The sequence below is a fragment of the Odontomachus brunneus genome, unplaced genomic scaffold (genome assembly GCF_010583005.1).
Source record: "Odontomachus brunneus isolate Ranch 3 - 2012 unplaced genomic scaffold, Obru_v1 Obru_scaffold_086, whole genome shotgun sequence".
NCBI classification, from domain to species: Eukaryota; Metazoa; Arthropoda; class Insecta; order Hymenoptera; family Formicidae; genus Odontomachus; species Odontomachus brunneus.
In genome coordinates this window covers 828,026-841,000 of record NW_022639536.1, presented here as the reverse complement: position 1 = coordinate 841,000, position 12,975 = coordinate 828,026, and the positions used below count along the sequence as shown (strand labels likewise).

The 12,975-nt window shown below is 37.1% G+C and overlaps 1 protein-coding gene across 6 annotated transcripts in view; it reads right to left on the bottom strand.

Annotated features, from left to right (window-relative positions):
- Nucleotides 1–341: 341 nt before the first annotated feature.
- LOC116847953 (zinc finger and SCAN domain-containing protein 21-like) overlaps nt 342–12,975 on the bottom strand; it is a 101,528-nt gene continuing 88,894 nt past the window's right edge. For all 6 annotated transcript variants that reach the window (XM_032823585.1, XM_032823583.1, XM_032823584.1 and 3 more), the window contains 3 exons: nt 6,494–7,903; nt 5,143–5,635; nt 342–3,227 (listed from right to left, as the gene is read on the bottom strand). In XM_032823585.1, coding sequence (XP_032679476.1) covers nt 5,193–5,635; nt 6,494–7,903 — 1,853 coding nt within the window. In that variant the 3' untranslated portion in view covers nt 342–3,227; nt 5,143–5,192. The remainder of the gene's footprint in view (nt 3,228–5,142; nt 5,636–6,493; nt 7,904–12,975) is intronic.

Below are 12,975 nucleotides of genomic sequence, written 5' to 3'. Positions count from 1 at the left end.
GATAAACAAGGATTCTTCTCAAACACCCGTAAAATCATTTTGTCCTCCTTTTTCGTCGTTTTCTGCACAGAGCCACGATCCGGCAAGTCATCAACGTTTTTGACCTCGGAATAACGTTTCACCCACTTACTCACAAACGCCTTAGACTTCTTCATATACTTAGCAGCCGCTCCGCGCGACATTTTTGGTCCTTTCGGATGCGAACATAGAAACACAGCTTCGTAACGTGATGCGTACGCGGCACTCATGTTGAAATACGCCCTTTTGTGACGAAAGTCAAACGATAACTAAGGCTTTCTAGACAAAGCATCTTGGGAGAAGAGCCCCGCTATTGGCTCGCGTTCATATCCCCCCTCTAACGGTTTCGAGGAAAAAGTTTTGCCGTACACGCTCTTATCAAACATATTGTATATAACAAGTATTATATAATATAATAATCAATCACATATATTTTGTTTTTATTTCGTCTTTAGGAACTTTAGTAACCATGTAAAAATAGAATAAAAAACTTATTAAAAATAATCTCGTAATTTAGTTACGTTAAGTACTAAAAATTCGTGTAAGAAATAAAATTCCTAATTGACAACTTGGAAATTTATAAATATTAGTGCAATGTAAAGCACCTGTTACTTAATATCAGCTGCAGGGTTTGCTGCTCTTTCTCCGCAATTCTCTTTCTGAGATGACGAACTTTCGCAAACCCGTTAAAAAGAAAAACAAGAAATATCGATAAACTTCGGCGCGAAACGTTGCAATTGACTACGATCTTGTTCGCGCTTTTAACAACCGAGGAAATGATGTGTTCCATAATTCAAGGGAGTCGTACGACCGACCCTTTTGCTACCGAATGGTCATTTTTACATTCAACAGGTGGTTCAGTTTACGTGAAATGTTGATGAAAACTTTTCGCAAGTACCCGTATGTGTTACGCTAAGGATTTCAGGCAAAAATCGCGCAGCAGCATTTTTAAATGCACAAAAGATCGCCTCTATGCAGCTATGTTATACTTGTGGAATACTTTTAAATTAATATAAAATAAGACGCAATAATAACTCTCATCCTGCGATAACTTGTGCGTATCGCCGATTTTTTATTTGTACCTACGTTTCAAAACCTCTTCGGTAAGCGAAAGAGATATTTATGTCCGTGACTAAAACAGTGTTCTCCTGCATTTTTGGAGAAGACTAACGAGTGAAAAGTTACCGTCGAGCAAGAATGGATGAAAAAAGTAGCTCTCTTAAGTTATATGAAAGATGTATTGCACTATTTCGTCCACGATCGATTTTATCGTTGCTCATTCCGTGAGCATCCCAACTCGTCGTTTTTACGAATTCACGAAGCGAGATAGCGTCTGTGGCTATTGTAATATCGATATCCTGCAAGGAGAGATGCTGTATCGAAATATTGATCTTTTCTATGTCAAAATATATCTTTACGATAAACTTGGTTAAAGTGACTAGTGAATTAGATACAGACGATCTTACTGGCCGAACAGAACTGAAGGAGATATCATTCTTTTCTCTCTGTATTCATCTCTCTTTTTCTCTTTCCCTGTGCGCTGTAAAAGGATTTCAACGAATCCGGAGTCGTGAGAGTTTTGTGAAATGTATATGAATAAAACTGCATGATAAACCTCACGGTAAAACCGAGTGCAATTTTAAGAATATAAATTAAAATTCGTTTTATGTAAGACTCCACCGACGTGCACCGCCGTTTCCCGAAAACGATCGAACAACAGACAATCATGGTTTCATCAACGTTGTGATTAATTTTAACTTCAGTTTAATTAGTTCTTCGACTGCTCTAATTACTATAGTTCCTTCCAGAACTAGAGAAAAAGAAGAATCGGTTGAAATCAGAGTTAAAGTTAACGGCGTTGACGAAGTCGTGCATTAGAGTGGAGTTAAAGTGATACAGCAAAAAAAAGCGCGAAGTTATTATCATCATATGCTAATTCATATTGTAATTTAACACTGTACCACAGATTGACGATGCAGTACGCATCGAGAGAAACGTTTGCGTAATCATCTGATTAGGTGCGGCGCTTCCAATTTGCTTTATCTTTTAAGAGCAATTTTATGTAAGAACAGTTGATGCCCCTGACATAGACGCGATCACCTTTCGAAAATTTTTATATTTCATTCGATATCGCATCTCTTCTGTTCTTGCGAGTTTCCCTCTTCCCCTTCATCTCACATTTTCATTCTTACAGTCTTGCAGTCTTTTTACTCCTCAGCGTACACAGTCGTCCATTCGCTTCTTTCGTTCTCAGACGTTATGGCGAGAACAGTCTGTCACAGGTCCACGTTCCGTAATTCACAAAGTTCACCTTTTTTTATTCTCTTGGCGTGCGTTGGGAGAGAAAGGACCAGAAAAATTATTCTAAGAATAGCATGAACGCTCGAACGGAAAGAAGCGTCGCGATAAAATATTCAGAGAAATGCCGCGAAAGAAAAAGACGAGCGCGAGATCCAAAGACGTCGATATGTCAATTACATCGTTCTCATTCCCGCATGCGATCGAGATTTTTGCATTCCACCTTCCTTCCCCTTCTCCTTTTCTTCTCCCGTTCCCGACCCCAGCCTCCGTCGTGACGCATTTAAGCCGCCGAGTAAATCGAATTACTTTGCGCTTACTGAGAGATATCCGTTGAAATTGGACGTTACCGGAGATTCGACGTCCGATCGTCATTTATGACGTACAAAAGAGCGAAGCTCTCTCCTCGACAACGACAACAAATCATTAACTAGTTTTGCAATTTAAAAGAGAATCTTATCGACTAATTGGAAGCACTCTTCCTTTCCTTTCTCTATTCTTTCGTCGTACTTTTTATCGTTCCACATGTTTTCATATTTCAGCAAAGTTGCTGTTTAAAGTAGAACTTCTTTTACTGTAAATTAAGTTATTTTTCTTTTGTAACTTTATATTCTTCACGGGAACAAAAAGAATACGAGAAATTGCTGCCATTATTGAGCGCAACGATTGACTTGATTGATTCGAATTTTGCGTGAAACAAATGAAACCAATCACATTTGCACGGCGATTAGAGCTATGCAACAGCTTCCTTTGTATATGTGTTTGTCTTTCCTCTTGTTCTCTTTCATAGCCCATGAACGCGCAAAAATGTGCACCTAGCCGTGTGCAGCAGATTATTCTTTTTTTTCTTTACACTGCCGGGTAGCATGATGGTACCGCTGCAGTCTTCTGTTTACGTTGTACACGACCGGCTGCAAATTGCGAATTGATAGGTTACTATGGCCCGTATTTATTTCAGTTGTATAGCGGTAGTTTTGAGCGTGAGAATATAACACAGACTTATATATGTATATAGATTGAGCGTTCGACAAGAACCTGCGAAAGCTTGACTAGAAAAGAATGTCTTGTTAGTGCTACATGTCTATACTATATTATACTAAATTCAAACGTCAAAAGAAATGAGGCCGGCAGGATTCCGTTTTCCAGTACGACAACCTTACAACAAAATGATAGTGGTGTGTATGAATAGTACATATATGTAGTGTGTTAGTTTGTTCTTTGTAGCTGCACTGCTGAACTAGTACAATAAATAGGAGTGAGATAAGTTTATTTTTTATCACTCTAACTTAGAACTTGGAATTAGTTGTCCATTTCGACCGATTCTCAGGAGCTACGTCTTCTATCTTCCCTTTGCCGCGAGCGGGCCATGAAAATGATAGTCGAGCCTCCAAGCTTGAAGCCGCGACTGGCCGCGACCGTCATTTTCGTGGCCCGCTCGCGGCAAGGGGAAGATAGAAAGCGTAGCTCCCGAGAATCGGCCAAAATGGGCAACTAATTCCGAGCTCTGCTTTAACTTATTACCAATGTGCATTAATTCAGTAGTGCAACTACAAAGAGCAGACCACGTATTCGGTGTAGTGATAACTAAAATTTATAATATGAAGTTTTAATTATCTTTCTGAAAATATGTTAAGCAGATGTTGCATCAATGTGGCCAGAAATCTCGCTAAGTAGCACCGGTAGCATTGAGAGGAGATGATGCACATAAACGTGCCCGTGTACATGTACGCTCTGAACTTAGTTCTCTACTAGACGAGATTTCTGATCACACTATGTGGCATTTTGAAATGCAAAAATACAAAAGATAGATTTCATTTATTTAGGTAAATTGAATATATTTATATTATATTAAAAATTGTAAATATTGGAAGTGAAAAATTTGATTTCACATTGAAATTAAAAAAGAAGTATTTTAGTACGTCACATACAATACAATAGCTCAATAAAATAGCTACAATAAAAAAAAGTGGAAGCCATTTGTAAAGTGGTTTTATAGTTGAAATCGAAAATCTTGTCGACCTCAGTCTTTCCATATGCTAAAGTCCCAAATTAGCAAGTACTAGTATAGTACAGATATTTGTGATTAGGCATTTGATCTTTGTCTAACTTGATTCCTATTGGATATTTCTAGTTTTCTAATAAGAATCAAGCTAGACAAAGATCAAATGGCCATGGACAAGAATAGAAGGAGAATAGAACTGTCTTTTAAAATTTTTTCTTAATCTCTCATAAGAAGACGCAGTTTTGTGTATACCATAGATTTATCGACCACGCATTCTCATTAGATTGATGGAGTTGGCATTAATTAGTAAGAGGAGGCAATAAAGAATAAAGTGTTGTCCTGGTTTAATTGTTAACGAGTATGGACAATAAAGGAGGAAATATAATTGCATCGTTTTCTCTTTCTTTCACTTTATTTCACTTTCTTTTTTGTTTTTCCTGCATTGCTTCCTCCTACAGCATTGTGCGACAGACGAAGCACCTTACTCCGTATATCTCTATTATTCATTTTTACCTTCAGTCTCCTCATAAGAATACGCAGTCTATCTCTATAAATCTATAATACATATAAGTCTATGGAATATAATCACGGAATCCCGTATAAAGATTATCCAAAATAAACTACTATCGTTATATTATCATTAACAAATTCGGATTCATTAAGACTACATGATAGATGCGCGAAAATTAAAAGATTTTTTCCAGAAATAATAGAATATGCAAAATCATAATGTGTGTATGTGTGTGTGTGTGTGTGCAAAATCAGAATATGCAAAATCAGTGTTTAAAGAAAATCGACGAGCTGTACATTTGCAAGCAACCTACCTGATCGTCATCAACCGTCGCGCTTGCAAATCGACATTCCGGTCTCGGTATTATGACGACTTGTCGACGTCGTTGCTGCTCTCTTCGTTGTTCTCGCGCTGGCACGCCGATTCTAGGTGCTTGTTTAGATAGGACTTGAGCGCGAATGACTTGTGACACTTGGAACATTCGTAAATCTTGTCGGACGAGTGTGTCTGCATATGCGCTCGCAAATTCGAGCGGTCGGCGAACGCCTTGCCGCAATGGGCGCAACCGTACGGTTTCTCGCCGGTGTGACTACGAAGGTGACCCTGAAGTAGCCAGGGACGCGAAAACATCTTGCCGCAAACTCCGCAACTGTGCGTCAGTTTGTGCGTTAGCACGTGCATCGCTAGTGCGGGCATACTGACGTACGCCTTACCGCAATGGATGCACTTTTTGGCAGATTGCGAATCGATGCTGCGATGCGTCTGCTTGTGCCGCGATAGATTCGATGAAGTCGCGTATTGCTTACCTGAAGGAAGAATTGCGTAGATTAACGTGAGCAGATATATCTCTTTATAGTACAGTAACCTTTGGCTTTAAGGATGTTACGTAATTTTATCTATACTTTCTCAATTAAAGGACTTTACATCTTTATTCTTTGTTATTAGTTCAAGGTGAATATGGACTGTTAAAGGAAATGTTCAGGAGTGTTCAAGAATGCTTTGTCAAAGATTTTCTCCGAACTGATTTGAAAAATTAAAAAAAGAATAGTATTTATCCTCTCTCACCCTAAATCGTTCCTCTGGAATACAAAATATTTTCGATTCTCGTTTAGGTGAATTCTTTTTAGGGGAGTGCAACCTTATTTTCGAAATTTTCTTATAGTAAGAGTATGTTTTGACTTCAGATTGGGACAAAAATAAAAAAATAAAACTATTTTAATCTTGGAGAAATTGAAAAATTATTCAATAATAGAAGTCATTTTATAATAATTTAGAGTAGTTAAAAAATAATTAGAAGCCATATTTTGAAGATAGAATATTTGAATTCTTCACATTTTCATTTTTCAACAATTTCCATCATATAGAAGAAGAGAGATATAGATATAGAGAAGATGTTGATGTAATGTGACAAATGCTATTGAGGGCACATAACATGTTTGTCCTCTTTAGCACTGTTTGCAACGTGTTGCGAAAATATCATTATCCTAGCATGTCTCTGAATTGCTCCGTGTGCGAGATTTTGTTTACGAGAAGCAACAAATTACTAGTTATATTGTGAGAAACACACTGTCATTGTTAATAAAATCTTGACATACTGATATGATGCTCCATAGAAGCATATTTATTTCTAAAATTATATCAGAACTATAATATATTTTGCTCACCGCATTCACAGCATATGTAACGACTAATTTTGGAACTTTCAGCCGCCTCATCTCGGGCTTCAACTTGCTTCAGCAGCTCGGGCGTCCTCCTGCTTCTGTTTTTCGATCTGCCGTCTGAGACGAGCAACGTGTCATATGTATAAGTGGCTGGCTTTACTGGCTCCGGCTGTTCCGTGATAGTCTGCACTTCCTTATCCTTCTGCGTCGGCTGTGAATTCGGGTTACTGTTCTCGATGTCACTGCTACATTCGGAATTTGGTGGCGTTAGCGGCGGTGCAGTTTCAATCTGCTCTTGCTGCTGTTGTAATTGTAATGGCTGCTGCTGCTCTTGTTGCTGCGGTGATAGCGGTAATGGCTGCTGCTGCTCTTGTTGCTGCGGTGATAGCGGTAATGGCTGATGCTGCGGTTGCTGAGTAACAATGGACGTGCACGGTATGGCGGAGGTACTGTACGTCAGCAGAATCTCCTGTACCGGCGATAAAGGTATGAAGACGCTGCCCGTAGGTTGCACAATGGTAGCATTGGCGTCATAAATAATGCTAGTAGCAGTCGCAATGGGCTGTTGCTGTTGCTGATGTTGATGACTGTAGATAGTCGAGGTAGTTAGGTCGATCGTATTCACCTGATAAATCGGCTGCTCAGTTGGTTGGTAGACCGTCATCTCCTGAACGTCACTCGCTGGTGCCTCAACCACACTCTGAGGACCGATGGCAACACTCGGCGGCGGCAGCGGTGGAAGCGATCGGGAAAGCTCCAGAAGATCATGCGCCGCCTCCGTCTCTGCAGCGGAACGGTCTTTGAACACTGGTGACGCCTGATCAGATATCACGACGCAGGACGATGGAACCAATTGTATCCTAGAGTCCAGCTGCGAAACCGTAGAACGCTCCGAGTCCAAAGTATTCTGTATTCTAAAATTATCCTCTGGCTGATACGGTGTCGACGTACTAGATAGCGGAGACAGCTCTCCAGGTGGTTGGTGGAACGTCGCGATGGTCGGGATCGGTATAAACTTCTCGGACTCTTTGGAGGCCGTTTGCACATTCGACGGAGGTAAGGAAGCCATCGTTGCCGTTGCCGTCGCCATCGTCACTGTCGTTGTCGTCGTCGTCGTCGTCGTCGTCATCATTGTCAGCGTTTCTTCATTGGAAGAGACCATCGACACTGTTGGAGAGAGAGTCGTCAAGGACGTCGCGGACGTAGTGCACACGGTTTCCATTTGCGTGATAGTTGCCGAATAATTTATTGTGGCAGGTGTTATCGTGGCGTCGCCTGCTGTTGTTACTGTTATCATCGTCATCGCATTGCTTACGTCTACTTCGTTCGGTTGTTGTTCTTTCGAGGGTTCCTCGTTGAGCGCAGTACAAGTTATAATGGTGGCTGTGTTCTCCGGTTGCGTGTTGAGACATTCTAGAAGATTGTAGAAAAAAAACAAGATTAAGTTTTATATAAGATACGATTGCATGATTAAATTTCCATGGAATTAATTAGTCTCTTCAGAATGACTTTTATCGATGCTAATTTTATCGATAGACATGTTCAAGTCGAAATTTTACTTCCTTATTCAACATTAAAAATATCTTGATCGTGAAGGATCTATAAAAAAATTTTAAGATATAATACTATACAGACTATTAGTCTATGCTAACACAATTAATGGTTACTTATTCATATTTTCTCCATATTGAGATCTAAACATTTTTCAAGAATTAATTTTAATATTCAATTATCTTAATATTTTATTTGTATTTTATCTTTATTTTTAATTTCAATAATTATTCAATATTTAATGCAATAATTATGTAATTTATTTAATTCTTAGATAATATATGCAGAATTACCAAATATTAAGTGATCAAGAAAAATATAACAAATGAAAAAATATTAAGAAATTATAAAGAAAAAATGTAACTTTTGGTTTTTATTTTCTTATTTTTTAATTTCTTGTTTTTTACATTTTTACGTGAGATATTTTAATAAGATTTGAATATCTAAAAAGTTTGAATAGAAAAATATTAAACTGAATATACAGTAGCAGTTATATAAACGCAAATAAGATATTATAAGTAAAGCCGTTTTCCTGATTACGCCAAGTCTTTTGTTGGTTGGGTAGTTAAAGCTTTAAGTAATTAAAAAATATAATAGTTTCTTTATTAGACCATGCTTTGCCGATAAAAGATACAAATATCATATCTTACTCTTCAGTTGTTGTATTCAATATCAAACGATACGATAGTTGTCGCGAAACCAAGTGCAAGCGCAAGCAACAGGCTCGCGGCCGATATACTTTAGTTGAACACAGGCAAGATTCCCTGTTCGTCTATAACGACTGAATAGATAAGATTCTGGATGGACTTAATCGAGTCCTTGGGTTTACATTACTTAATAAAACTATCTTTACTTTTACTCTAGGTGTTATAGAAGTTGAGTTATTTTAGCTCAGAATTAAAAATCGTAAATTTATGTGTGAGAAACGTCGTATTCATCGTTTCCTCATTATGAAAACCTCAGTTGACTGTGTTCCTTCGCTAGAGGCGCTACGGTTGAGATCAGCTTGACAAGAGAAAGGGAAGGAAGGGGAGAGAGAGAGAGGAAGAGGAAGGGGAGGGGGAAAGAAGGGAAGAGAGAAGGAAGTGAGGGAGGGAGGGAGGAGAGAGAGAGACTATACCGTTTTCCTATAATTTTATTAACTACAAAAAGTAAAATATTACAATAATTAAAATATTAAAGATACAATCAAATAAATATACGAAAATGTTTGTCTATTTCCATTTGTTTCCTTCACTATCGTTATATCATAATAGCTAAAATATTATATAATAAAATATCATATAATTGAATGTACGTATATAAAATAATAAAAACATTTAAAGATAAATATCTTCCTATATGTCTAATATTTAATTTATATTCTGTCTTATAAGTCTGTTTTAACATTAAAAAAAATAACGAAAGTAACTTATTTATTATTATTTTTAAGTAACGGTAACGCGTTATTTTTTAGAATCGGTAACGAGTAACGATAACGAATTATTTTTTATTGCAAGTAACGGTAATGGTAACGCGTTACTTTTAAAAAGTATGGGAGTACAAATAAGTCTCCGCCGTTTTTTATCAAAAATTGGGCATTTATTGTGAAAGAACGGTACCTTATGTTTTATTCAAAGTATTGTCCATCGCCACCCTTATAGAAATATCATACTAAGAATCATTGATAATTACTTATTTTCAGTATTAAAAATACTGGATAATAAGTAATTATCAATGATTCTTAGTATGATATTTCTATAAGGGTAGCCACTACTGTTTCCCATCTTTCTGGCAGCATACGGATACCGCGTCGGAAGAACGCTTTATCTTTTGAGGCTATCCACGAATCGACTCAATTTTTGGTATCTTCATATGATGTAAAGTGCTGTTCAGACAGGCCGTGCGTCATCGATCGAAACAAGTGATAGTCAGAGGGAGCAATGTCTGGTGAATACGGCGGGTGGAGTAAAACTTCCCAATTGAGTGTTTCCAAGTAGGTTTTGACCGGCGCCGCTACATGTGGACGAGCATTATCATGCAGGAAAATAATTTTGTCGTGTCTGGAGTAGTAGTGGGCGCGCTTTTCTTTGAGTGCTCGGCTCAATTTCATCAAATGTGTTCGGTAGAGAGTCCTAGTAATGGTTTCGTTCGGTTTGAGCAACTCATAATACACGACACCAAATTGATCCCACTAAATACACAACATGAGTTTTTTTCCGTGAATATTCGGCTTGGCTGTCGATGTTGAAGCATGGACACGTGGTCCCCATGATTTCCTCTTCTTTGGGTTATCGTAGTGTATCCATTTTTCATCACCAATGACTATACGATGCAAAAAACCCTTTCGTTTATGCCTGGCAAGCAGCATTTCACATGCAAAATCGGCGTTCAACGTTTTTCGGCTTTAGTTTATATGGAACCCAATTTTCTTGCTTTTAAATCAATCCCAACGATTTTAAACGATGTGAAATTGCTTGTTGAGTCACTCCTAATGTAAGTGCAAGTTCTTCTTGCGTTTGGCACGAATCTTCCTCCAATAATGCTTCCAATTCCGCGTCTTCATACACTTTTGGCCTTCCGCTACGTTCTTTGTCTTCGACGTCAAACTCACCGTTCTTAAACTTTTGAAACCACTCACGACAACTTCTCTCACTTAAAGCAGCCTCACGATATGCTTTTACAAGCAATCGATGCGCCTCAGCAGCAGATTTCTTCAAATTAAATGAGTAAATCAAAAGTTCCCACAAATGACGCTTATTTGGTTCAAAACTCGACATTTTCGCACGAAAAAAATTATGTGATGCTGATACAAAATCGCTAATATTTCAAAGTTATGGTGTTGCCAGATGTATAACTTTGCGATATGACGTTTTACATCTGACAATTTCAACCATAACTTACTGGTGGAGCCATCTTTTGTCAAACGACAGAGACTGTCGTTATTTGTACTCCAATAACTTCCCCACTCTGGACATACATACACATACACACATACATATACACTCAGCCACATACACATAACACAAAAGAGATGTAAATCCGATCGTGCAATCTCCACGCGGTACACTTTAAGTAGTGCAAATGCCGGCAGTAATTTTCAAGCCTCATAATTTGAGATACACTTTGTCATAGTGAAGAAACACTTTGTCATAATGTTTTGGAAACCTCTTGAAATAAGCTACAAGAACATACAATAAAAAGTGGGGATTCCTGTTTGAGAAATTAAAAATAATTTTTATATAATCTTCAAATGATTGTCTAAAATCAAACCAATGGCACCATCTTATGTCCTCCTCGAAGCCATTCAACTTTTGTTTGAAACATTCTTTCGTATCTTCCATATTTTTCGAAATTTGGACCTGGGGAAATTAAAATAAAACACCTTGCATATCACCGTATATTGTATAATATTACAAAAATGTATATATTTATCTGAAAGATATTAACTCTTTGTCTTTTTTTAATAAATATAATTTTGTGAAATTTGGGGTTTTCTGAGATCACTATTCGAATTTTCAGGAGTTTCCAGTAACGACCATAAATACAAGTCAATGAGTAAGCCTCCGCCCTATGCTGAAAGTGTTGCGCCCTTATAGAAATATCATACTAGAATCATTGATAATTACTTATTATTCAGTATTTTTAATACTGAAAATAAGTAATTATCAATGATTCTTAGTATGATATTTCTATAAGGGCTGTGTATAAGGGAAATATAAATTGACCAATTTTATCGGACAATGTACAGAATGCCTGACTCAAGGTATATCAATACATGTGTATAGGTAGGTTAAATTAAACTTAACAAAAAATCTTCTGCCATTTTCCAAACACCCACGTGGAATTTCAAGATAACTTTTTCTTTTAATAATTTTTATTGCGATCTATCTAAGAAAAAGACTATTAACAATAAGTTGGACATATTTAAATTAGTCATGGACGAACAGGATTCATTAACTCAGTCGTATTTCTGAAAAGTTTATGTTACATTATATAGAGCTATAATACTGCCTTAATCCTTTCAGGCACACATTTTTCTATTTATAAGTTTTTCATGAAAATTAGTATGCAGGGGTTTCTTCGCTGATTACGAATTCCTTGGTAGGTTTTTAGAATTCTTTTTCAATATGGCAGATCCAATATAGCGGCTCACAATTTTTGGGGCTTCTTATGAATATTAGTATACGAGAGTTCTTCGGATCTTTGGTTACGAGTCCGTTATTAGATTTTTATAGTTCACTTTCAAAATGGCGGATTCGATATAGCGGCTGGGATTTTTTAGGAATTTTGGAGTTTTCTGTTGATTTTTTACAAAAATTGTATACAGAGGTTTTGTAGGTCGGTGATAACGTATACATCATCAGATTTTTTACATTCACATTTAATATGATAGATTCAACATAACGGATGTGAATATTAAAAATCTGATGACATATATATTATCAACAACCTACAAAACCCTTGTATACCATTTTTGTAAAAAATCGACAGAAAACCTTAGAATTCCTCAAAACTCCGAACCGCCATATTGGATCCGTCATTTTGAAGGTGAACTGTAAAAATCTAATGACGAATTGGTAATCAAAGACCCAAAAAACACCTGTATATTTCCATGAAAAACCGATGGATAGAAAAATGTGTGCCTAAAAAGGTTAACTTTGTTTAATTATATTAGGTGGTAAACTTAGTTCCTGCGGCTCACAGTTAGATGACGTTAGTTGTAGGTGTAATTTATTTTGACATCTGAAACTGGCTGCATTTTAGAGGTTAGACATTTGTCAATAAAATTCAGTGCGAAGAGATTCATTTAAGCGAGCAGTGCTATTTTTTCTTTTGATTAAATATGGAACGTAATAAGTTGTTTTTTCGACATGTGCTGCTTCATTACTTTGACTTGAAAAAAACTGCAGCTACAACTCATAAATTGCTTTTCGAAGCTTATGGCAATTATT